Here is a 24085-nt window from a genome sequence, read left to right as displayed (position 1 = left end):
AACAAAATGGAGTCCAGAAATAGGATCGTGTGTGTGTGTGTGTGTGTGTGTGTGTGTGTTTGACTGATTTTCAACAAATTGCCAAGGTAATTCAATTGAAAAAAGGATCCTCTTTTCAATACATGGTACTGAAACAACTGAACATCCATATGAACACAAAAAAAACCCTTGACACCCCATCATACATGTATAATATATAAAAATTAACCTGAAATGAATCATAGCCCTCAGCGTGAAACTCTGAAACGTTCAAAATTAAATTATAGGAGAAAAACTTTCTGACCTTGGGAAGGGTAAAGCTTTTCACAGATAGAACAAAAGAAGCATGAACTATAAGAGAATAAAGGATAAACTGGACTACATAAAAATTAAGAACATTAAGAACTTTACCTCCTCTTCCAGAGGTAAAGTTAAGAAAAATGAAAAAACAAAAGACTGAGAGAAACTACTCTCAGTACATGTATCCGACAAAGGACTTTTATCCAGAAAATATTCTTATATCCTTAAAACAGAATTATAAGAAAAGAAACAATTCAACTTAGAACATCAGCACAAAGGTTTGAACAGACACTTTCTAAGAGAAAACATCAGATGGCCAATGAGTTCATGAAAAAAATGCCCAGCATCATTCGTCACCAGGGAAACACAAATGAAAACCACAATGAGATACGACTACAGGCCCTGGCTAGGCAGCTCCGGTGGTTAGAGAATCATCCTAATATGTCAAGGTTGCGTATTCTATCCCCGGTCAGAGCACATACAAGAATCAACCAAAGAATGCATAAATAAGTAGAACAGCAAATCGATGTTTCTCTCTCTCACTCTCCTTTCCTCTCTCTCTAAAATAAATAAATAAATAAATAAATAAAAACAAAGATACCACTACACTCCCACTAGATTTGAATTCTCACAGTATCTAGTATTGGTAAAGATGTGAAGTAACTAGGACTCTTGGTGGGATTATAAAATGGTACAATGAGTTTGGAGAACAGTATGGCATTTTCTTATCAAATTAAACATACACTTACCATATTACCCAGGAATTCTATTCCCAGGTATTTACCCAAGAAAAATGAAAAACACATGTCCACACAAGACTTGTACAGGAATGGTCAGAGCAACTTTACTGATAATAGCCAAGAAATGCAAACAGCCCAAACATCAACCAACAGGTGAATGGATATATGTCACACCATATCCATAAGATGAAACGACTTGGGAATAAAAAGGAATGAACTACTCGTGTATGCAACAACACAGATGAATCTCAAAAACATAATGCCGATCAAAATGAAAAAGAAAGAAAAATGAAAAGACACAGAAGAGTGTATGTCACATGATTCAATTTAGATGAAATTCCAAGAAAGACCAACCTAATCTACAACGAGAGAAAGCAGATCAGTGCCTGCCCGAGAATGGGCACTGGGTGGAATGACTGATAAAGAGAACAAGGGAATCTTGTGGGACTCTGGATATGTTCTATGTCTTTTTTTCTTTTTTTTCTATTTTTCCAAAGTTAGAAGTGGAGAGGCAGTCAGACAGACTCCCACATGCACCCGACCAGGATCCACCCCACATGCCCACCAGGGGGCAATGCTTTGCCCATCTGGGGCATCGCTCCATTGCTGCCAGAGCCATTCCAGCACCTGAGGCAGAGGTCATGAAGCCATCCTCAGCACCCGGGCCAACTTTTCTCCAATGGAGCCTTGGCTGTGGGAGGAGAAGAAAGAGATAGAAAGGAAGGAGGGGGAGAGGGTTGAGAAACAGACTGGCACTTCTCCTGTGTGCCCTGACCAGGAATCGAATCAGGGACTTCCACATGCCAGGCTGACGCTCTACTGCTGAGCTAACCAGCCAGGGCCTGTTCTATGTCTTTTTTTTTTTTTCTGAAGCTGGAAACGGGGAGAGACAGTCAGACAGACTCCCGCATGCGCCTGACCGGGATCCACCCGGCACGCCTACCAGGGGGCGACACTCTGCCCACCAGGGGGCGATGCTCTGCCCCTCCGGGGTGTCGCTCTGTTGCGACCAGAGCCACTCTAGCGCCTGGGGCAGAGGCCAAGGAGCCATCCCCAGCGCCCAGGCCATCTTTGCTCCAATGGAGCCTCGGCTGCGGGAGGGGAAGAGAGAAACAGAGAGGAAGGAGAGGGGGAGGGGTGGAGAAGCAGATGGGCGCTTCTCCTGTGTGCCCTTGCCGGGAATCGAACCCGGGACTTCTGCACGCCAGGCCGACACTCTACCACTGAGCCAACCGGCCAGGGCCTGTTCTATGTCTTGATTGCAGTGGTGACACTTGGGGGTGTACACGTGTCTCAAATTACACCAAAACAGGTGCATTTTCTTGAATATAAATCATACATTAAGTTGTTTCTTTAAGTGCATATAGTAATAAGCTTATGCAACACTAGAACGATAACTTAAGTCCCCAAGACTCAATATTCGCCAATGTCCAAAAGCATACCAGTATCCCAACTTCTGAAGAAACCAATGCTGTAACTTACATTTGGTGCAAATGCACAGAAGTGGCTACGCTGCAGTTAGATAACATAGTGTAACATTGGCTACAGGGAGTGCGGCTAACATCAGAGACACATAGTGTGCTACACCTCATTAGAGCCATTTCACTCACCCTTATGTCATCAGCTAAATTTATCCATCTAGATGATTCAGTAAGTGAAACACAGCCATACCTCTGATTCCACATTGGATTCAAAATATTTATTACCATCTCTGTTTGTGTTTTGTCCTCCTCTTCTCAAGAAACACCAAACACCCTATCTTAACCTATAAAAGTTTTCTATCTCACATTGGCCTCATTGTAAATAATCAGATTAGTTGTGCTTCCGTCATAAATATTGTAAGTTGCTAGGCAACCAGAACTGTGTAAACCAGAAAATGAATCCACAAGGACGTAGAATACAAGTTCTTTTTATGGGTGTCTCATTCTCAGGAGCAGATCATCTTCTCCAGTAAAACAGCTGCATTCTTACTCCTGTATTTTACAAACCAGCATTTTACAGCCAATTTCATGTCAACTCTGTGTCTTCACACACATGACGTGGACTCACAGCATCAAAAGATGATGCTCCTTAAGGAGGAGGACTGACCTCCTTTAAGGTGACTGTTCATGTAGCAACCTGCAGTAGATTCTTATTCCGGGCTCCAGAACCACTACACTTAGCATTGCCAGGCAAGGACACTTGCCTAACTTGTCCAGACTCCTCCTTGGATGGCACTGCGAACCAGCCTGTATTCTTACAGACCCAGCCTTCCTGTTTCCACTAATATGACCAGCTACCGACCCTAAGCACTGTCATCCCAGAATGTCTGGACCTGAAGGAGCTTCTAGCTTCAGTGACACACTGCTGAAACCAGTTCATCCCCACAAACATGCAGGTAAACCATTACCAATGAACAGATAAAACCCGAGGACAGCCCTGGCCGGTTGGCTCAGCGGTAGAGCGTCGGCCTAGCGTGCGGAGGACCCGGGTTCGATTCCCGGCCAGGGCACACAGGAGAAGCGCCCATTTGCTTCTCTACCCCTCTGCCGCGCTTTCCTCTCTGTCTCTCTCTTCCCCTCCCGCAGCCAAGGATCCATTGGAGCAAAGATGGCCCGGGTGCTGGGGATGGCTCTGTGGCCTCTGCCTCAGGCGCTAGAGTGGCTCTGGTCACAACATGGCGACGCCCAGGATGGGCAGAGCATCGCCCCCTGGTGGGCAGAGCATCGCCCCCTGGTGGGCGTGCCGGGTGGATCCTGGTCGGGCGCATGCGGGAGTCTGACTGTCTCTCCCCGTTTCCAGTTTCAGAAAAATGAAAAAAAGAAAAAAAAACAAACCCGAGGACATGTTTTATTTAGTCCATCCATTTTTAACTAATTAATATCGCATAAAAATCGGGGCATTTCACATCAGATTTCCTGCTGCCTTTAAAGAAATGGAAATTCCCATATGGCAGTAACTGGCAGAGGCCAAGGAGCACTGCCCTCATTACTTGGGCAGACAGCTGGACCCCTGTGTGCCACCTTGTCTGCCCCTCGGTATCTGGGTTTGAGAACACTCATCTTGGCCCTCATATCTAGTCTGATACCAATCCAGTGAGATCTCCTGTGGGGCCCTGGATAATGCTTCTGTCCATTATGTTCACCTTAATTCATCAGAGTGACTCTACGGACACTGGCTCAAAATAGCAGGGGAGACAATTTGGCAACTCCTCAAGAAGTCAAAAAGAATAATCATATGACCCAGCAATTTCCAAGTATGTGCCCAAAAGAAAGAAAAGCAGGGACCCAGATACTTGAACACCAATGTTTACAACAACACTATTCACAGTAGTTGAAAGAGAGAAATCACTCAAATGTCAACAGAGGAATTAACAGACAAATGGATAAATATAAATGTGGAATATACCACGTGTGGCATATCATTCCACCATAAAAAGAAATAAAGTTCTGATAGAGGCTACAATATGAATATTCCTTGAGAACATTGTGCTGAATGAAATAAGCCAGACACAAAAGGACACATATTGTATATTCTGCTTCTATTAACTACCTAAAATAAGCTAACACATAGAAACAGAAAGTAGAATAGAGGTTACCAGGAGCAGAAAACTGGGGAGTGATAGATTAATGGGTACACAGTCTCTGTGGGAGTGATAAAAAACATTCTGGAAATAGTGGGAATGGGATGGTCGCAGAACCCTGTGAATGAAATTAATGCCACTGAATTATACAATTAAAGATAGTTAAAATAGAAAACTTTATATTATATATATTTTACCATAACTTTTTAAAGATTTTTATTATTTATTGGTTTTAGAGAAAGGAGAGAGCAAGAGAAGAAAAGAAAGGGGGGAGAGGAGCAGGAAGCATCAACTCATAGTAATTGCTTCACGTATGTGCCTTGAGCAGGCAAGCCCAGGGTTTAGAGAACCAGCGACCTCAGTATTCCAGGTCAAAGCTTTATCCACTGTGCCACCACAGGTCAGACTCCCATAATCTTTTTAAAAAAGACAGGGTAAAAGTCTCAACCCTTTTCTCCCAGAAGCTCCCTATCCTCTCTGCCATCAGGCCACTGCCTTCCATCAAGTCACCCTGCATACACAGAGGACATAATGAGGGGCAGCCTGTGTTCTCCTCGGGGTTCCTCCATGCCTGACCTGCACAGCACCAAGAGGGGCCACTCCAGTGACTTCTCAGAACAAGACTCTCCATCTAGACAGAGAAGTGACTGGAAGCATCTCCTGCTAAATGCTTTTAAGTTCTGTTCAGTGAATGAATGTGAGACTGGCTCTGTGGTATGAAAGCTCTTCATGTGGAGTGAAGAGATTTCACATGGAATAAAGATTCATTCGCTGTGCACCCACTCCACAAGAAGCATCACGCTGGGTGCTTCACATCCCGACCCTAATCCTCAGCAGGCGACGCCTCTGCACCAGTGCACCGTCCAGACAAGGTGCCTCAGACAGCACACAGTAAGTCATAGAGCTGGGATCTGAACCCAAGAAACTGAATCTACCTGGCCTGCCTGCCAAATCTTTGCTGTGATTCCTATCCCACATTCCTCACAAGAAGACCTAACCCAAAGGGAAGCAACATAGCAAATGCCTATTTACTATGATCAAAACACAAAAGACATCACAGTAAAAGATATAAACTGTATATAATATGCAGCTATGAAAGTGACAAGACAAGTGTGTGTGGGGTAGGGCAGGAGGGAAGTAGGAGTAGGGCAGGCAGGGGAGGGGCCAAATCTTTGGGAAGACTTAACTTTGAAGTATGGTCTACTGTTCACCAGCTGTAGCTATACAGGCAAATCTGTAAGAAGACACCTGCCCAAAGAAACCAGGTTTTTATCACTTAAGTGAGTTACTGCTCACCACTCTGGTTTCACAAGGCAATGCAAATTCAAAAGGATGGGGCCAAAGGTCTACTTAACCGTGGCCAGCTGGCTCAGTGGTAGAGTGTCGGCCTGGTGTGTGGAAGTCCCAGGTTCGATTCCCAGCCAGGGCACACATGAGAAGTATCCATCTGCTTCCCCACCCTTCCCCCTCTCCTTTCTCTCTCTCTCTCTCTCTTCCCCTTCCACAGCCAAAGCTCCACTGGAGCAAAGTTGGCCCAGGCACTGACAATGGCTCCATGGCCTCCGCCTTAGGTGCTAAAATGGCTCCGGTTGCAACGGAGCAATGGCCCAGATGGGCAGAGCATTGCCCCCTGGTGGCTTGCTGGGTGGATCCTGGTCAGGCCCATGTACGAGTCTGTCTCTCTGCTTCCCTACTTCTCACTTCAGAAAAAAAAAAAAAAAAAAAAAAAAGGTCTACTTAATGGAACTGAGGGCCGAGTTAAGAGGATCAAACAGCAGGGACATGAAGCACCTGAACCAGCCGCAGGCCTGAGGGAGTAGAAGGCCAGAACTGCCTCAGGGGCTGTAAGCCGAGAGGGCAGAGAGGAAGGCAGAGATTGTCCACCTCTCTCACCTCCTGCCAGCACAACCTTGTGGCCGAGAGCAACCAGAGTCCAGGAAGGGGCAGAGAACAAGGGGACAAGGTAGCCTGGACAGAGGCCAACACACCTGCTAGGAGAGAGCCCAAAGTAGCTCAGAGCTGTCTGGGGAAGACTGGCTCTGCAGGGACTGCCTCTGACACGCCAGCCCCAAGGCCCTGCATGAGCCCAGTGACGAGCTGAATTTCTACAAAGCCTGGTCCCTCATTAGTGACGAGAGATAGTGGACCTGAGATGACAACCTCGCAACGCCAAAGGATTTATGACAGCGGGGATTAGGTATCTAAGTCTGAGGACCAGGAGCTGCTCGCAAACTGCACTCATCACCATCATTTTCCAGTCCCCATTCCTGGGACACAGCAGGCGCTCCATAAATGTCTATTACACTGTATTCCTTTAATGACATAAAGGCATCTCATAGGCTGAGGCTCTGGAAGGCCACAGGTTTACTGCATTTTTTGTTACCTGCCAACTAGCGAAAGAGCACAAAAGGCGGGGTGGACCCGTAAAACAGAGGTAATGAGTGAGTCGTTTCTAACGAGGCTGGTTTTACGGGCATCACACCTCCGCCGGGCCAAATGGGCTCGTTTGAGAGGTGAAACCCATTCTACAAGTGAGGGGACCAAAAGAGAGCCATGGCCGTCACTAAAAGAAAGGGAGGCTTTACGGATCGGGGCTCAGCCACCGCCCCAACCGGAGCCGCGCTAACTTCCCCTGGCGGGGCTCAGGAGTTTGGGCTCAACATCCGTAGGAGTCTCTAGGGCCCTCATTAACCCTGCTTGTGTAAGACGCCCTCCATTTGTCCCCGTCCAACACAAACAGGCTTCTGACAGTGCTAGAAGCATGGCGTGGGAAGCCAGGGAAGCTCTGCATTGTACCCTCGGGGTGCGAGTGGGACACTGGTGGGCCAGCCCTGCCTAAGGTGGTGCATCATGGCTGACGCACATGGGCACACATGCACAGACACGAATGTGCACACGCACAACACTGAGCAGGCGGTGAGCCTGGAGCACCAGGCATGCACTGGTTTAGAGGACATCACAAGGCCCGCCATCCTATCCTATTTGCCCCATCGTTCTATACTATTTGCCCATCATCTGTCCGCCTGGCCTTGACCCTCTGGAGACCCATGCATAGGGCAGGGGACCCCAGGCTGAGGGCAACAACTCTGCCACCGACCAGCTGGGAGGCAACTGCCTCTTCTGGGCCTCAGTTTCCTCATTTGTAAGTCAGCTTCGAGATGCAGTGGTTCATCCTAAATGTTTACTCCTCAGTAAAAACTAGAACACCGGCCCTGGCCTGTTGGCTCAGTGGTAGAGCGTCGGCCTGGCGTGCAAGAGTCCTGGGTTCGATTCCCGGCCAGGGCACACAGGAGAAGTGCCCATCTGCTTCTCCACCCCTCCCCCTCTCCTTCCTCTCTGTCTCTCTCTTCCCCTCCAGCAGCCAAGGCTCCATTGGAGCAAAGTTGGCCCGGGCGCTGAGGATGGCTCTGTGGCCTCTGCCTCAGGTGCTGGAATGGCTCTGGTTGCAACAGAGCAATGCCCCAGATGGGCAGAGCATCGCCCCCTGGTGGGCATGCCGGGTGGATCCCGGTCGGGCGCATGCGGGATCTGACTGCCTCCCCGTTTCCAACTTCAGAAAAATACAAAAACAAAACAAAACACTAGAACACCAACTCTGGGATTCCAATATTAAAATGTACATGGTGCCTTAAAAGAGAAGTGGCCAGATTGACAAAGATTCAGGGAAAGCCGAGAGCTTTCTATCTAGTCTTAGTTTAACAAAGTTTCATTTGTTCAATTGGCTATCACCATGACACTCTGGAAATTTCAGAGAATCCCAGGGAATACCACATGGGGGTAGGGGACTGAGTATGCCACCTAAGTGTGCAAAAAGAGGGCAGATATACATGCAAGTACTCAAAGGAGACAGTCTATGTTCTATGTTTCAGAAAGCACTGCTAGTTTATGGGAAGGAGCAGCTTGACCGACCAGCAGGTACTTGGTATACTTAAGTTTCTCAACTGGAAAGCACATGAATAAAAGATAAAACTCTCCCCACTTTCTCTTGAAACACCATCTTGTCAGCTTTCCTCAGGCACATCAACAGCTGGCTTTTTCCCACTGTTTAACAAAGTTGTTTACGAAATTCCCGCTATACCTGAATAAAAGGTGACTCAGTGAGAGTGGACTAGGCAGTCAGTCCAAGCTAACTGAGCTGCCTACCACTGGCCAGTCCCCCGAGGCCCCTCGGGTCTCCCAAGCACAGGAACAGAGGAAGCGTTTCACAACACATTAGTGGGAAAAGCCAAAACACCGTTTCAATGTTCAAACAAAACGCAGTTACTAAATGCCTACTATGGCTAAAATACTGGAAAAATGATATAAAGATTGACCACATATGGTCCTTGCTTTCAAATGATCCTGAATTATAGTTTAATGAGGCAGACTGATACATAAATAATACAAGAGCAGTTGTATACTACTTCACTTTGCAAAAAAAGAAAAAAGAGTTCCTATAGAAGCAAGCAACCAGATCTAAGGTTCCAAGTCACAAGACTTGGGTTAGAAAGTTGAAAGAAATCATAAATCCTGAAACTCATGACGTCATCATCAGTGAAGTTTTCCTCAATCCAGGGGCAGAATGCTTTGGTTGGGCATAAAAGATGAACTAGTCCTCAAAGCATATGGTTCTAAGATGTTTTATATGTTGTATAATGCAGGACTTCTTATATTGTAAGAAGTTAATATGTTGACCCATGTGAAGATGGGATGTGCCCACAGCCCAGGAGGGTGACAACAGCCATCTAGAACCATTACAAACCAGTAGGCTACTGGTTTTACCTCAGTTAAAGACATAAGCCCAGGGTCAAGTGGAAACTAGTGCCGCTCACCTGTCAACTCTTCGAAGCAAAGATGCTGAAAGCTCATGTTCTCATGAACCTTGGGTGAGTCCTGTGCTTTGGGCATTACATAAACACAGTAACATATGCGTTCTCAAAAAAACTGGACCCTTTATCCAAATGTCAACCTGGGTAAATCTGCAAAAAGGCTACACGGGGTTCTTAAACAATTCTTTCACCCTTTCTTCAGTTTTAATTTTTCTTAAATAAGAAGTTGGAGGGAAATGAAGGAATTTGCTCCAGAAATGTTACTGCCCTGCCAGCTCTGACATTCTCTGTGTGTTTGTGCTTGGCTGTTAATCCTGGAATCGTCAGAGACACAACGTTTGTTTTTTTCCCCTTTATTTAACATTGATTTTAAAAAGAGAATGGGAGAGAGAAATGCATTCATTGGCTGATTCCTGTACATGCCCTGACCGGGGATCAAACCTGCAACCTTGACATATCAGGAAAATGCTCTAACCCAGTATTTTTCAACCACAGGTCCGCCAGAAATTTTGTGCCGGTCCGTGAAAGAGTTAAGCACCACAACGATCTTCATACAACTTTTTCATAGACAAGGACCAAGATGATCATCAGTCAGGATGGTTAACTCTTTCACGGACCAGCATGAAATTTCTGATGGACCAGTACCAGTCCATGGACCATGGTTGAAACCACTGCTCAACCAACCAAGCTACCTCGCCAGGGCAAAGACACAATTTTTGTAAAAAAAAAAAAAAAAAAAGTCAAACTACAAAACCACCACAAAGAAGAACTTTTAGCATTTCACACCTCAGTAGAATCAGCAGGACCCTTCATGCTATCTACATTTGGACAGGGTTGTTGCAAAGGCCACTCCAGGCAAGAACACCTTCCCAAAAAACCAAAGTTTGATCACCAAGGGCCATTCCTCTGGAGGCCCCAACCCTGAAGTCCAAATGCAGGAAGTACTTTCCCCAAGCACAAACCCCAGTACATTTCATGAAACTTTTCAGTATGTGTGGAATCAGTGTATTAATAACAGCTTATTGGCACTGAATGAAAAACACACAAGTCTTAATCTTAGGTCTTGAATTGTGGCCAGGTCCTACGTAATACCTGGCTGGAAGGGACACAGCCATGAGCATGCTTGGTGACTAGAGGCTGTGTAGTGAGACCTGGGTTTTGAAACCAGGATTGGTAGCTTAACAAAATTTACTGGTTGTAGAAAAAGTAAACTTGCCTCTCGGGAGGTGAGCTCAGCCTCACCATTCTGACAGCAGCCCCTGGTGGCCAGTTTAGTAAAAAGTGTTGGCTCCGAGGCTGCAAGTTCTGACCTCGCTTTAATGAAGGTTGCTAGAAGCAGACAGGCCATTCTAGGTAACAGCTGGAGGGGGGGACTAGGGAAGCAGCAGAAATCCAAGTTAAGGGGCACCTCTGAGTCACATAAATTACCAAGTCATTAGGGTACCTGTCTTTTGCATTTTAAAGAAAGGGGGATGCTGTCTTTCAAAAGTAGGAAAAAATATAACTTACTTTAAAAGGGCAGGATGGTAATACAAGGCATATAATACCTTAGTTTGAAAATTACCTTGGCCATTACTTGTGTAGAAAACCTTCCAATATACAAGGCGCCCAGATTCCTATACAAAACAAAGTTTGGGCCCTGGCCGGTTGGCTCCGCGGTAGAGCGTCGGCCTAGCGTGCGGAGGACCCGGGTTCGATTCCCGGCCAGGGCACACAGGAGAAGCGCCCATTTGCTTCTCCACCCCTCCGCCGCGCCTTCCTCTCTGTCTCTCTCTTCCCCTCCCACAGCCGAGGCTCCTTTGGAGCAAAAATGGCCCGGGCGCTGGGGATGGCTCTGTGGCCTCTGCCTCAGGCGCTAGAGTGGCTCTGGTCGCAACATGGCGACGCCCCGGAGGGGCAGAGCATCGCCCCCTGGTGGGCAGAGCCTCGCCCCTGGTGGGCGTGCCGGGTGGATCCCGGTCGGGCGCATGTGGGAGTCTGTCTGACTGTCTCTCCCTGTTTCCAGCTTCAGAAAAATGCAAAAATAAATAAATAAATAAATAAATAAAAACAAAGTTTGTTCTGTCTACTCCCCAACACAGCACCACCAGGCAATTTTTCCATATACCAGATACTAGGAATATTCCTACTGCAATATGAGGAATATAGCAGAGACTTCTAGAAAATGCTGCTATCATTCATTCACAAAATCAAACAGTCAAGACTGCAAGGCCAGGTTTCGGACACGGATTCACATCACATCACTGATATAAATAGCACCATGTTCAAAGGCAGATAGCTGTGCAGAGGAGCCACAGTCCCGAGCCGACTTCCTCGTAAGGTGCATTCTGTTCTCTGCCGTGAGAACAATCTGGAAACAATCTGCTGGGCAGCTGCTCTCATCAACAAACTGTTTATTATAAGAAAGTGGCTGGGCCAAAGGTTAAACATCAACCTGAACCAAAAGCATACGGAGCAAAAATCAATTCAGCCCAGCAAAGGAGACCCGAGACTTCACGGGCAGCAAAAAGAGGGCGAGGAGCTCCTGCTTCGTTCTGAGAGGGGAGGGTTGGAACAAAACTCCTCGATTTCAACGTGCAGGGCTGTTCTGCATGTTATACAAATAGTTATTTGCTGCCATTTTCAGAATGGCCTAATTACGGGGCTGAAGTACGGCACTCCAAAGAGGCACTGAAATCAAGTTTCCAAATCATTTCCTCCAAAAAGTTACAATGGTTTCTATCCAGTTGCTTCCTTCATCGGTTTGTTTTATGAAAGACCGACAGGCATGGGCACTGCAGCCTATCTTTAAAGAGGTCTGTCTGCTTAGAAACCGGAATGGGACTGCATATGAGAGATTATATGGAGGAAGTGTTTTGCTTTAGGTGTGGCAGTGGTGTTCTGGTTATGTTTTTAAATTTTTTTTTTTTTAATTTTATTTTTTTTTTTTTTTTAAGATTTTATTTATTCATTATAGAGAGGGGGGGGAGAGAGAGAGAGAGAGAAGGGGGGAGGAGCAGGAAGCATCAACTCCCTTATGTGCCTTGACCAGGAAGCCCAGGGTTTTGAACCGGCAACCTCAGTGTTTCCAGGTTGACGCTTTATCTACTGCGCCACCACAGGTCAGGCTGGTTATGTTTTTAAATAGCACTCTTACCTTTCAGACATACATACTATAAAATGTTTATAGGCGAGAGATCTGATTTGAGGTTCACTTCAAAACAACCCAAGAGGAGAAATGGGCAGGAAGCGGTGAGCTAACACTGGCTAGGAGATGGAAGACCATGAAGCAAGTGCTGAGTGCACAGGCGTTTCGGTACATTGTTCTGCATATTTGAAATTTTCTCTAAGACACAGGGTGAGGCCAAAATAGGTCTACTGTTGTTCATACAGAAAGTAATAATAGATAATAATACCAGAATAAACTGTTGTTCTGCACACTCACAACTGCAAACTACTTTTGCCCCGCCCTGTATTTCCTTTTACTTGTATATAAAGTTCAAAAGTTACATGGAAAGATAAAAAAATGTTTTCTTAAATATAAGTATTAACCTAGTAATGCAAATTATTTCCTTCTCCATAAGGATACAGACACCACAGTATTACTAGGAGTCCAACAAGGCTGTTTTTGAGCAATGTCTGAAACAGAGCTGTTAAGCTCTGAGCTCAACACTGGAGAAACAGAGAGATTCGGCAATCCCGCTGTGCGTGATCCGCCCGTCGAGCTCTGTCCCACATGGCACCCAAAGTGGGAGTCCGCGCTTTCATTCCATTACGGAGCATGGCGACATCGGAGAGCTGGTGAGAAAACACTACTGATATAAACAACAGCACCGTGTTTTTAAAACAGCCAAGGTGGCACACAAACTTTAAAAATACCACTTGTTTGTAAATTTGAAGCTGCTATACTGTGTTGCATTGAATTCTTAAATTAACAGGAAAATTAATGTGACAAAGAACCTAGAATAACATAAAGCAGAAGCATAACTTTCTTTCTTTGTGCTGAAATTAGCTGTGGGCGGAGGTTATCAAATTGTGCCAGTGTAGACGAAAATGGTTATTATCACAAATTCTTAGAAAAGAATGTATCTAAAAGAACTACTTAAAATGCTTTTTTTTGTTTTTTGTTTGTGTGTGTTTGTTTTGGATCTACCATATTTTTCACTCCATAAGACGCACTTTTTTCCCCCAAAAGTGGAGGGAAATATGACCGTGCGTCTTACGGAGTGAAAAATACGGTATTTTATTAAATATTTTAACACACCATTTGGTTCAGAATATTTTTTTTTCTTATTTTCCTCCTTAAAACCCTAAGTGTGTCTTATGGTCAGGTGCATCTTATGGAACAAAAAATCCGATAATTGCTTTCCTGGGATCAACATGATGCTGCAGAGTCCTGGAAAGAATCTGAAAGATCATCTCCCGACCCTCTCCCAACAGAACAGAGAACATTTGGTAATGTGAGTTCAGTGGAAATGAGCTGTCCTTTAAAAAGCCGTTTTCTGTGACAAATCCATTTAGCCAGCCTAAGACTCCACACCTAATCCCATCATCACTGAAGGAGAACACTCTCAAAGAGGAGAAGCTTCAAAATTACAGACCTTTGACCTTTAAAGCATTTTGTGGACTGAACAGCCAAAGAAAAAAATGTAAATCATCATGTATACCAAGGTTGCTTATGCAAAGCAACACTCTAGAATAATCTACACAATTCTAGGCTGAAACAGTCTGGACATTCCCCACTCTACCACCCTATCCTCCCCCACAAAAAAAAAATGAACCATCATTTTTTAATTTATAAAACCATGCTATACTGTTTTCCTTTAAAAGACATATTTCCTTATTTACTGAGATTAAAAACAGGAAGGGGATTCGCGGCACCCTCATTCAATCACTGTAATAACGGCTGTATGGAGGATTCATTCTTGCGCAAAGACAAGAACACAACTCACCAAATATTTTCCCAGGCCCTAGAAGAGCTAAGCTTTATAAGTTTTTTAAGAAGAATATTCTATTTTGATTTTTCTAACTTTGGCTTTGTGTGCAGGAGGCCACTAGGTTTAAACGAGAAGTTTTTACAGTCCAGGGCTCAGGAAAGACGCATGGTCTGTGACACTGGCAAACAGTCCAGCAATGTGCCTGTTCAGGATCCAGCTGATGGGGGAGGGTCGATGCCAGCTCATTTTCACAAGAGATTATATTCAGAATCTGAATTTAAACCTTGGGGTGCAAGTGCTAACACAATCTGTCTCTTTACCCATAACCCCGCTCTCCCCACACATGGACCAAGCATGGGAGAGACGCAAAACTTACACCCATAGAACAAAGTTATGTTTCAGTCAGAGTCCATGAAGGAGTTTATTTCCTTTTCAGCAGATACCTCTAGATAGTATAACCTAAGTCTCCCTCATACTCAGGGGCAAGGGGGGAAAAGACCTCTCCTCAGGGAAAGGTTCTATTTCAGCAATCTTTCAGCATTTTCTTGAAGTTTTAGTTAAAACAGACATATGAATATATATTTTAATTCATGTTAAAATTATAAAGACTCAAATACCCCTAAGGAATATTAATAAAAACAAACGTTCTGAAAACTAAGATGTTTTCATGTAAAGCCACATTGCTCAATTGATGAAATGGGGTCTGGGCTCTAGAATTTCTTCATGAGAGAGTTTCTCCAATGATCAACAAGAACCAAAATCACAGCCTGTAACATACATAATCTGCTCAGGAGCAGCTACGAGGCTCAAAACAAGAACAAAGCTAAGAAAGTGACTAGCATAGCATTCTCTCATCTCCGAGAGAAAGAGACTGACAGACAGACAGACAGACAGACCAACCTGGGCTGAGTGTCCCAGATGCTACGCGAGCCTGCTCTCACGAGGAAGCCAAAGGAGTCTTCACCTGCACTGGCCCAGCCTCACGGCCGAGACCCCAGCACCAGGCACCCATGCAGGCAGGGCAGTGGGGGGATTAGACACCACTCGGGTCCACACACTGCCTGTCAGTCTTGAATCAGAAACACCATAAACAGTTTTCTCAAGACAATTCTTGAAGCAACATTCTCAAATCGTGAGCATGCACAGAAACACAATTTGCCCCCAACTATCCCTGGCATCCCAAAGAGTGAAGGGTAACGTTCACCAACTGGAAAGCAGGTCTCAGACCCCAGGATTCCTGAACTGAGAGCCACGCTCCAACAATTGTGCCATTACCACAGGCACCCCACCGCACCATATGGCCCTCAGCTCTACACCTGATCGATCACAAGGTGTGGGCCCTTTTATCCTGCCCTCAAACCTGGCACCACTGCGGGCTCACTCCCTGCGATGTCTTTTTTCAACTTGGGAGACAGAAGTTGCTCTGAAGGACGAGGCAAACTCCCAGAGACAGCTTCAATCGGCTTCCCCAGGAGCTGCCGCCATGATCTATACCACTCACACATGGCAGCTATTAGGGCACTGATGCAGAAGACAAAAAACATTTGGTCCTGGAGAGTTTGGGTTTTTTTATTCCAAAAGAACCTGTTTCCCATCCACAAATCTGTGACTGCATCGCGGTGAATATAAATAGTATGAGAAAATAAAACCACCTTTCCTAGACAGGTTGCTGTCCCCAGGATGCAGCTTTGGGGAAAGAGGTCCCTGTGTCTCAGAGTCCCCTCACCCTGCCCCAGTCCCGCCAGCCAGAGTGGCAACACAGGACAGACCTAGACTCTAACACCGCCCGTCGAAAGTGGAAAACAACCGAGGTGCCCTGTAAGTCCCGCTGCGTACTGTCAGTCTCTGCCTTGATTCGAGCCCAGAAGTATGAACTCCAAAGGAGCTGCTTTGAAACGTTCATGTGGAAACAAGACTCGAAAAGAATACAGTATATACAGTAGATGAAAAGCCTCTCCCAACCCCCCCCCCGAAAAGAATAAAATGAAGGCAGCTAAGGAAAACACTCCACGTGTCATTTCTTTGACATTTCAACGTCAAAACTCATCATGTCACCTTTGTAACAGGTATTGTGGTCTGAAAACAGGAAGTCAGTTAAAATGAACAAAATAAATATCTAGCATAGGGGAAGGGCGAAGGAAGAAAGAAAGGAGAGAAAGAGGTATATGAAAGAGCCTTAAAAACATTCATAGCTATAAAAGCTTTGAAATGTTTGCTTTAATCTGCCAGCTGCTCTCTCGACGGGGCCGGATTGTAAAAGCTGCCACAACACCACGTCAGCCGCATGTCAAAAACTATTCAGGGCACACCTGGAATTCTGACTTTTTCTCTCATTTGGATCTCTAAAAATTAGTTTTTAAGTTGTATTTTAGGGTAACACCAGAAGTTTCCCTCACTGTACATTCAAGAGTCAGAACTAGAATTAAAGGTGAAGGCAGGAAGCATTCTGTACCAAATGCTATGCTAAAAAGAAAGAAAGAAAAAGAGAGGGAAGGAGAAAGAAAAAAAGAAAAAGAGAGCAAAAGAAAGAAAGAGGAAGGAAGGATGGAAGGTAGGCAGGCAAGAAGGAAAAAAAATTTTTAATTGAATAAATTCTAATGAATTCTAATAAAAAATATATGAAATTCTTTAGTTTGGTCTTCCTAATAGGAAGGACCCCTCCCCTGCATCTCTCCCCCAGGGCCACTGTGCAACCAGATGAGACCACGGCACACGTGAAGGCACTTGGTTAACTATAAAGCATGAGAAATTACCCCTTGTTTTCCAGAAACTTCCACAGCAAGGTCTCACACTTAGTAGGCACGCAGTGTTTACTAAGTGAAGTGGTCAGTAGGAGAAGTAAGAATAAGAACCATATGGTATGATTTAGACTAAGATTCTTCATAAAACAACATCAAGAAAATAATTCCCTGGTGGAAGGGACTACACAGGAATTTTCTGACACATTTACAACTATCAAAACTATTATCATCAACAATACCTATGGGGGGAGAGAGATTTATGGCAAATAATCTGGGATTGAATCAAACTGAAATGTGAAGCTAGTTTCTTTTTTCAAGCTTATCTGGTCCATCCCGCAACTCCCACGCTACAGTTCAGTTACGCACACACAACAGGGTGATTTTCCGCCAGTTGCTTTAATAATAAACCCAGTTGTCACTTCTTGTTACAGTTACACCTTGACCCCAAGGCAAAACAACCACAGACCCCCTTGCAGGACTGCTGCCAACATCCTGCCTGCTTCGCTCTCAGGTCGCCTACACGTCATTAGCGCCCAGCCGCCCAGCCACAAGGAAGGCCCACAAGAATCCCAGCTCTGTCGTTTCGGAAAGAACCTCCTGCTCCCCAGACCACAACAGGGACGCAGCAGGGACATCTGGGGGGGGGGAGGGAGCTCGCTGGGCGGGCAGGCGGGCAGTGCACTGTTCCACCCTCTTCCTGTGCCAGCCAGGCTGGGGGATGGAAAGAGACCGTGGGCAGCGGCTCTGTCCTGCATTCAGGTTCCCACATCCATCTCAGGGCAAACCTCTCTGGCCACTCCCGCACATGCCCTTTTCTCTCTCCCGTTTCCCTGACAGAAAAGTGGAAGCATGAGGGGGAGTTCTCAATTGGACTTCAGGTTCTGCAAGGGAAAGAACTGTTTTTTTCTTCAGTGTTGTTCCCACACACACTCACCCTACAGTGAAGGTGCAGTCCTGTTAACTTCCTGTCACTGCCAGTGGCAGGTGGGGAGGCGGCCACCCCACAATCTCACTCCATGGAACCCTTGGTCTAGCATGTAGCTCATGAGTCTCATGCTCCACTCACACCTCCAGAGAGGAGGTCACCTGCCTGACAGGGCCCATCAAGTGATGTCAGCATGTGTGTGTCCACTCTGAGAAATATTCAATAGTTCATGGGGTTCCATCGAGAAACTGCTATATCCAAGCAGGGTGGGGGACTTAAATCATGAACCAGAAGGAACTTCCACCCAAGGGAGGCAAGGGACAGCAGAGGCCCTGAGAGCCACAATTAAGCCTAATGGCCATTCACCAGGGTCAAGTCATACACTAACAAAGCTCGTGCTTTTTTAAAAGTTAATAAAGATGTTGAACATTAAATAAAATATCAATATCTATATGGGACTCCTTGCCTCTTATTCAAGTTTTGACCACTGATTGAATGCCTTCAAAGTCTACTGATATAAAGTAATTTTTTTTAATTTTTTTATTTTATTTATTGATTTTTGGACAGAGAGGAAGAAAGAGAAATATCGAATTGTTCCACTTACTCATGCCATCATTGGTTGATTCTTCCATGTGCCCTAAACAGGGATCAAACCCACAACCTTGGTATGTCAGGACAACGCTCTAACCAACTCAGCTACCTTGCCAGGGCCTGTTTTTTAATTTTATTTTGTGTGTGTGTGTGACAGAGACAGAGAGAGACAGAGAGAGGGACAGATAGGGATAGAAAGGGAGAGAGATGAGAAGCATCAATTCTTTGTTGCAGCACCTTAGTTGTTCATTGATTGTTTTCTCATATGTGCCTTATGTGCCTTGACCGGGGGGCTCCAGCAGAGAGTGTGACCCCTTGCTCAAGTTGGTGACCTTGGGGTCTCAAATCTGGGTCCTCCGCGTCCCAGTCCAACACTCTATCCATTGCATCACTGCCTGGTCCAGCATGTTTTTTAATTTTTAGTAACTGGTTTTACACTTTATAAAAATAATACATGAGGCCTGACCTGTGGTGGCACAGTGGGATAAAGCGTCGACCTGGAACACTGAGGTTGCCGGTTCGAAACCTTGGGCTTGCCTGGTCAAGGCACATATGGGAGTTGATGCTTCCTACTCCTCTCCCTTCTCTCTCTCTCTGTCTCTCTCACTCCTCTCTCTAAAAAAATCAATAAATAAAATATTTTAAAAAATAGTAATAATACATGAACATTACATAAAATGTGGAAAATACAACAAAATTTTTAAAAGCATATTAAAATCACCCTTAGGCTACCACCCAAAAATATATTATATATATACTGTATTTCTTTCCAGTCTTTTTTCTATGGACATGTATGTGTGGTATGCGTGTGCTCACATATTTTCCTGGTTTACTTTGACATATCATATATGCTGAGGCCCAAATCTCAATCCTGCCCCTGGGAGGTTCGATTACATGGGAAGACCTCAGTCAGAGAGGAAATCCATCTTGGCCGCCAGGAGTCTGCACCTCAGCAAGCTTCGTTTTCTAGTCTGGCCACACACAGGAACACCATGAAATCATTCCGACTGGATTTTATAGCAGAAATCACATGCTCCCGGGTGTCTGGGGGTCGACGAAGGTCTCAGAACACACCCCTAGCAAACACCAAGGGTCAGCTGCACTTTGGATGTTCTGTCCTACCTGGATCACTGTGCTATTCTTTTTCATTCATATTGCAGTAATATGGAAGCACAGAGGTACCTCATAAATCTTCTGTGCTGTTTGCTGTAGAGAGTGAGTGTCTAGGCACCAAACTGTATAAACACAGCTGGTATGCAGTAAAACTATTTAGATAACTAGTATGTATATTTTGTTCTTTCATATTCCATCCTGTCATAGTACCTAGGACACAGTAAATGCTTAATGAAGGATGAATATTATTAACTGTGACACTGAAATAATCTCTGCAGACCCCTCAAAAAATGCCACCAGTATCATGGAAAACTACTAAATTAAACCATGTGAAACTGACATCAAGAGAAAAAAATTAAATCTGGACTACTTTATAGCTCCAGGGTGTCCATTCACCAGGCAGCGTAGCTCAGCAGCGACACCATGTGGTCAGAGATCTTTCCATTCCCAACAGCACAGAGTATTTTACAGGAAGCAGGAAGCAGGGAACCTACGCAGGCTTGTAATTACGGAAGGCAAGGGATGAATCTAAGGGTGGCCTGTGTCTAACATAACAGGATGCCAAGATGCCAAGAGCCTCTCCACATAACTTGATGCCATGAGGATCAATGAGATCTGCTAAGAAGACTGCTAGAAAGCAAAGCAAATAGAAAGTATTCTTGTCTCAATCTGTCATCTTTACCTACAAAAACTGAACCACACCAACATAAGGACCAGAAAGTGTTTTGACATGCCTTTGTCTTGGCATCAGGAAAAGGGCAGGAATCACCCAGCTGCCTCAAGAAAGCTCATCACAGTGAGTGAGAAGCTATCTTCACATTCATTTGCATGACAATCCTTTCGAGAACTTGTATTGCAGGAAAACATTCTCTAAAGCCCTAAATTCTTACATTTCCTTCTACAGCAAAGTTAAGGTTTTCCAAGGGGAATTAATAAACACTAAGAAATGAGGATATTCACAACACTCACTCACTCACTCATGCAGTTCCTTGGGCTCCCAGAGTGAAACAGAATTCAGAAAGAAGCAGCTGGGAGGAAAAAGCCCACAGGAGAGATAGCCAAGGTCAACCAGACCAAGAATAGACTTCATATGAGAAGGGAACATTGCCTCCTCCTGGCAGGCAGGCACCTCTTCCCTTGTCTAGTCTCAGCCCTCCATGGTCAGGAAAGGAGTGAGGGAGAAGGTCTATGAGAGTAACTGTCACATTTCCTCTTACCCACGTGGCTCTGCACCCTTCCATGGTTACAGGTTTGTAGGTGGGTCGTCTATAAGAGTTGAAGTTCTAAGGACCAACTTTATTTTGACATTGTGTTTTTTATTTTTTTGTGAGGGACAGACAGACAGACAGTAAGGGAGAGAGATGAGAAGCATCAACACATAGTTGTGTCTCTTTAGTTGTTCACTGAATGCTCCTCATATGTGCCTTCACCAGAGGGCTCCAGTCAAGCCAGTGACCTTGAGCTCAAGCCAGCGACCTTTGGGTCAACACTCTATCCACTGAGCCACCACTGGTCAGGTTATTCTGACACTTTTTATAAGTCACCAGAGGGATGAAGGTGGTGCTTTTATTAACGGAATGCATTAAACCAGTAAAAGATGTGAAGCTTTGATTTCCTAGGATGCAGATGCAAACAAGTCATACCACTAATTCTCGAGAGCACCCGTTAAAAAGAGTGCAAACTGGCTAAACGCTGTAATGAAATGCAGTAAGTGAATGTTCCTTAGACAGAAATAAAAGTACCCGTTATTTTATTACTAATTTTAAAAATCATGAACTATAGCACCAAGCACTTGTTAGAAACATTAGACACGTGTAACATACTCAACCTCCCAACAATCTCAGATTAATATCACAACACAATGTATTATATTTAAATAATACAATTTATACAGAACTTTCATTCATGTTACTTCCTCTAGTCTTCAAATACTCCTTTAAAATATCCTAATCCTAAATGCTCCAGATTCTGTATCCTTGTTCTCCAAGTGAGGGCTCCCAGCTCTGCTCTGCTCTGCTCTGCACACAGCAAGCTTGCCAAGAAAGTTCCCCCTCTTTTAAAAATGTTGGGGTTGGAGATATAACGTATTCTTTTCAAGGGAAAGCTTATAATTTTGGTGTTTAGAGTTACCTGAACTATAAAGTATTTGCTGAATCTACACAGTTATGTTGCTAAACTCACCAATTTCCCTATTTAGAGGAGACGAAAGAAATAGACCCACAAAATAATCTTCCACAATTAATAAGAAACTGACAACTTGGTAAAGCAGAGGGATTAGCAAGAAGACACACCTGGCAACCTGCTCAGAACAGGTATCAACCACAGGCATGAAATGCAGACACCAGGCCAGGAAAATTCCTGCAGACATTCCCAGCTCCATGGCCCTTTTCCTGTTAGACACAGCTAAGAAAGAAACCAACATTCAGAGCCCTTTTGGCCACAAGGTGGCAGGCGTCAGCACAAAAATAAAAACCTGTAATTTTTCCCTTTCAAAGATTCACTGGGAAAAAAAATTTTGCTGAGAAGGATCCAAATGGAAACAAAGGTTTTTAATCCCAAATGCATAAACTGTGGTTTCCAAATACACTCCTGACACACAAAACAGTGACCCTTGACCCTTTAAAGTGGGAAGGGCCAGAACCTTAATTTTAACACTTTCTAAACTCTAATAGCAGGGGTCCCCAAACTACGGCCCACGGGCAGCATGTGGCCCCCTGAGGCCATTTATCCGGCCCCCGCTGCACTTCCGGAAGGGGCACCTCTTTCATTGGTGGTCAGTGAGAGGAGCATAGTTCCCATTGAAATACTGGTCAATCTATTGATTTAAATTTACTTGTTCTTTATTTTAAATATTGTATTTGTTCCCGTTTTGTTTTTTTACTTTAAAATAAGTTATGTGCAGTGTGCATAGGGATTTGTTCATAGTTTTTTTTTATAGTCCGGCCCTCCAACAGTCTGAGGGACAGTGAACTGGCCCCCTGTGTAAAAAGTTTGGGGACCCCTGCTCTAATAGTCTTCTCTCTCTTACATAAATGCCAAAAATATTAGTTATATTTTAAAATCAAAACAACCAGGTCGTTCAGCTGGTTAGAGCGTCGTCCTGATATGCCAAGGTTGTAGGTTCAATCCCTGGTCAGAGCACATACGAGAATCAACCAATGAATGAATGCATAAAAAAGTAAAACAATAAATCAGTATTTCTCTTTTTATTTCTCTGTGCCTTCTCTATCTCTCTCAAATCAATAACTAAATTTTTTTTTAAAGAATCTAAATAGAGCCTGATCAGGCAGTGGCACAGTGGACAGAGCATCGGACTGGGATGTGGAGAACCCAGGTTTGAGACCCTGAGGCCGCCAGCTTGAGCGTGGGCTCATCTGGTTTGAGCAAAGCTCACCAGCTTGGACCCAAGGTTGCTGGCTCAGCAAGGGGTCATTTGGTCTGCTGAAGGCCCACGGTCAAGGCACATATGAGAAAGCAGTCAATGAACAACTAAGAAGCCACAACGAAAAACTGATGGTTGATGCTTCTCATCTCTATCCATTCTCGTCTGTCTGTCCCTGTCTATCCCTCTCTCTGACTCTCTCTCTGTAAAAAAAAAAAAAAAAAAAAGAATCAAAGTCCACTGCAATGGACAAGTCAGGAAAAGGGTGACCATACTCACCTCGTCCACCAACAGCAGGTGAAGAGGTGTTAAGGCAGGGATCTGTTTTATGTCACAGCTTAGGCCAAGCGTGGTCAGAATCTCCTTCAGGACCTCGTATCTTCTCATATTGCTAGCTTTGAGCAGATTAAAATCTCCTTCAGTTTTCACTACTGAAGAGCTGGGAGGTAGTTCTAAGTGCACCTGAGGGAGAAAAACACTTCATTAACAAGGGGCACTTAGAGACAGGAACAAAAACACTGTCTTTACCAATGTTTCTGAAAACTTGAATATGAATCCTTCTAATTATCAACACAATATAAACTTTGAACCTGAATATTTACAAAATAAATAAAGCAATAAAAAGATTCAGAAGAGCCTATTAGAACTGTGGCTGTCAGGCTGAGAGGCCACGGTGGAAATGACCCAGGGGAGTAACCAAACTCTTTCCAGGTCCCAACTTTTATCACTAACCAGTCTTAGAACCTTGGGCAAGTCACTGAACTTGGTTATACAATCAAAACACTCAAAAATAGGGTTGTGCTGAGAACCCACATAAAGTCACTAATAAACTCGGGAAAGCACACTGCATCAGGCTTGAAACTCCACTGCACCTATGAGCCATAACTATGGGGACCCAAGCTGGGGAGGGCAGTAGTCTTATTCCCCAGTTATGCGTGTCTGCAGGAATTCAGAGTCAGTTTGGAGGAAAGACCTGCCCCACCTCCCTCCTTCACCTGAGTTTTAAGAAAAGGAACTTAATGCATTTA

At 44.7% G+C, this 24085-nt stretch overlaps 1 protein-coding gene across 7 annotated transcripts in view; it reads right to left on the bottom strand.

The window, feature by feature from the left end:
• The window catches only part of HLCS (holocarboxylase synthetase), a 193205-nt gene that overhangs the window by 136125 nt on the left and 32995 nt on the right, over positions 1–24085 (bottom strand). For all 7 annotated transcript variants that reach the window (XM_066259414.1, XM_066259413.1, XM_066259408.1 and 4 more), the window contains one exon: positions 23337–23519. In XM_066259414.1, coding sequence (XP_066115511.1) covers positions 23337–23519 — 183 coding nt within the window. The remainder of the gene's footprint in view (positions 1–23336; positions 23520–24085) is intronic.

This window comes from Saccopteryx bilineata, chromosome 2 (assembly GCF_036850765.1).
Source record: "Saccopteryx bilineata isolate mSacBil1 chromosome 2, mSacBil1_pri_phased_curated, whole genome shotgun sequence".
NCBI classification, from domain to species: Eukaryota; Metazoa; Chordata; class Mammalia; order Chiroptera; family Emballonuridae; genus Saccopteryx; species Saccopteryx bilineata.
The sequence above is the reverse complement of the archived record's forward strand: the minus strand, read 5'-3'. Positions and strand labels throughout refer to the sequence as shown.